General features: G+C 33.3%; 1 protein-coding gene across 1 annotated transcript; it reads right to left on the minus strand.

The window, feature by feature from the left end:
- Positions 1 to 214: 214 nt before the first annotated feature.
- LOC105315394 (splicing factor, arginine/serine-rich 15-like) lies at positions 215 to 1,060 on the minus strand. Its single transcript, XM_011410026.2, has 3 exons — positions 962 to 1,060; positions 773 to 880; positions 215 to 453 (listed from the first exon to the last, which is right to left on the minus strand). Exons 1-3 carry the CDS (start codon positions 1,028 to 1,030, stop codon positions 247 to 249), a joined length of 384 nt encoding a protein of 127 aa, XP_011408328.2. The 5' UTR covers positions 1,031 to 1,060; the 3' UTR covers positions 215 to 246.
- Between the last annotated feature and the right edge of the window lie 485 nt (positions 1,061 to 1,545).

A 1,545-nucleotide genomic window follows, 5' to 3' on the forward strand; every position in this document is an offset into this window, starting at 1 on the left:
TAGATATTAGTGTACTCTATAATGTTGAATATCTAATCTTATATCTCATTAATTTTGATTAGTGTACGACATCACATGATAATGATAAGTGCATGGCAAGATACTATTGGATATAATAGAACAGTTATTTTAGTATGAAACTATTGCAAACTTGGAAAAGTAGAAAAAACAATTAAAATACATTACTATTATTATTATTATTATTATTATTACTATTATTATTATTATACATTGAAATTAATGTTCTCAACTCTCCATCTCCACTTCAGCTATTTCTTCTTCCCGTAGCTGAGGTGGGAGTGTACTAGTATCGACCATGCCTCCATTACCCAGTGCTTCCACTTGTGACTTTGTCTTCACATTGTCCCATGATATGTTACTGATACCAGTGTTCACGTCCCAACTCGGATCAAACTCTTTCCCTTTTGCACCACGTCCTGGGGCCCAAGCAACCTATCACGATAATATGATGTAATGATATGTTAGTTGCTCCATAATCGGAACAAAGTCTCTGGGACAAATTTTGGCAAAATTGAACGGGACAGAATTCTCCATTTTAAATTTTTTCTGATACATTATACATGTTCTTACATGCATGTTACGTACATGTAGAAAGTTTGAGCTGCAAGTTTGGATTTTTTTCAAAAATTATTGAAGTTTCTCAAACATCAGGCCAAAATCCTTGTACTATAGTAAAGGGATTTTGGCCACTGTTACATTTTTCCCAGTTACATTATCTGATGCATTTATTAACAATCTCTCTCTCTCGTACTTTGCATTTCTGCCCCAGTACTTTTGGGTCTCTCAGTTGATCTACTACTTTAGCTGCAGCCTCACGAGTTTCCATGACAACATAGGCACACCCACGAGCAACAATAAACTAAAAAGTACAGGAAAAGATCATAGTAATAAGAATACAGGTTACATGTGTACATGTACATGTACGTGCATGTAGACTAACGTCAATTGAAGTTACTGCTCCGTATTTTTCTAACATTTTCGACAGCTGGTCTTTATCTACTCCTTTCATGATATGACCAATCCACACGGTCTTACTCTTAACTATATAAATACACATGTAATATAATAACATACCTGTTGTATGAAAGGATTTTTATTACGTTTTATAAAATATTATACTGTACATGTATATGTACATGTTCTTATGCTACATTAGAAGACATAATTTGTGAGTTATGGCCATTTTTAAAAATTGGCCAATTTTTGAAAAGTACCCAAGGCTATATAGCCCATGGTTTTTTCTAAAAAATGGGTCTGAAATCACCCCAATTTTTTTACATTTTCTGATACATATTGATGTCCTTATGCTGTGTAGAAAGTTTGAGCTGATTCTGACCAATATTTTTTTGAGTTATGGCCATTTTTAAAAATTGGCCAATTTTTGAAAAGTACCCAAGGCTATAGCCCATGGTTTTTTCTAAAAATGGCTCCGAAATCACCCCAATTTTTTTTACATTTTCTGATACATATTGATGTACTTATACTGTGTAGAAAGTTTGAGCTGATTCTACAAATATTTTGAGT

The sequence above is a fragment of the Amphimedon queenslandica genome, unplaced genomic scaffold, assembly GCF_000090795.2.
Source record: "Amphimedon queenslandica unplaced genomic scaffold, v1.1 AMPQUscaffold_10502, whole genome shotgun sequence".
NCBI lineage: Eukaryota > Metazoa > Porifera > Demospongiae > Haplosclerida > Niphatidae > Amphimedon > Amphimedon queenslandica.

Bases quoted from the DNA above. Each gene is read 5' to 3' on its own strand.
- LOC105315394 (XM_011410026.2), bottom strand. From the start codon at position 1,030: ATGAAAGGAGTAGATAAAGACCAGCTGTCGAAAATGTTAGAAAAATAC. The intron at 881-961 runs GTTAGTCTACAT...TGTACTTTTTAG, and splicing joins GAGCAGTAACTTCAATTGAC to TTTATTGTTGCTCGTGGGTG. The intron at 454-772 runs GTACGAGAGAGA...TTATCGTGATAG, and splicing joins TACTGGGGCAGAAATGCAAA to GTTGCTTGGGCCCCAGGACG.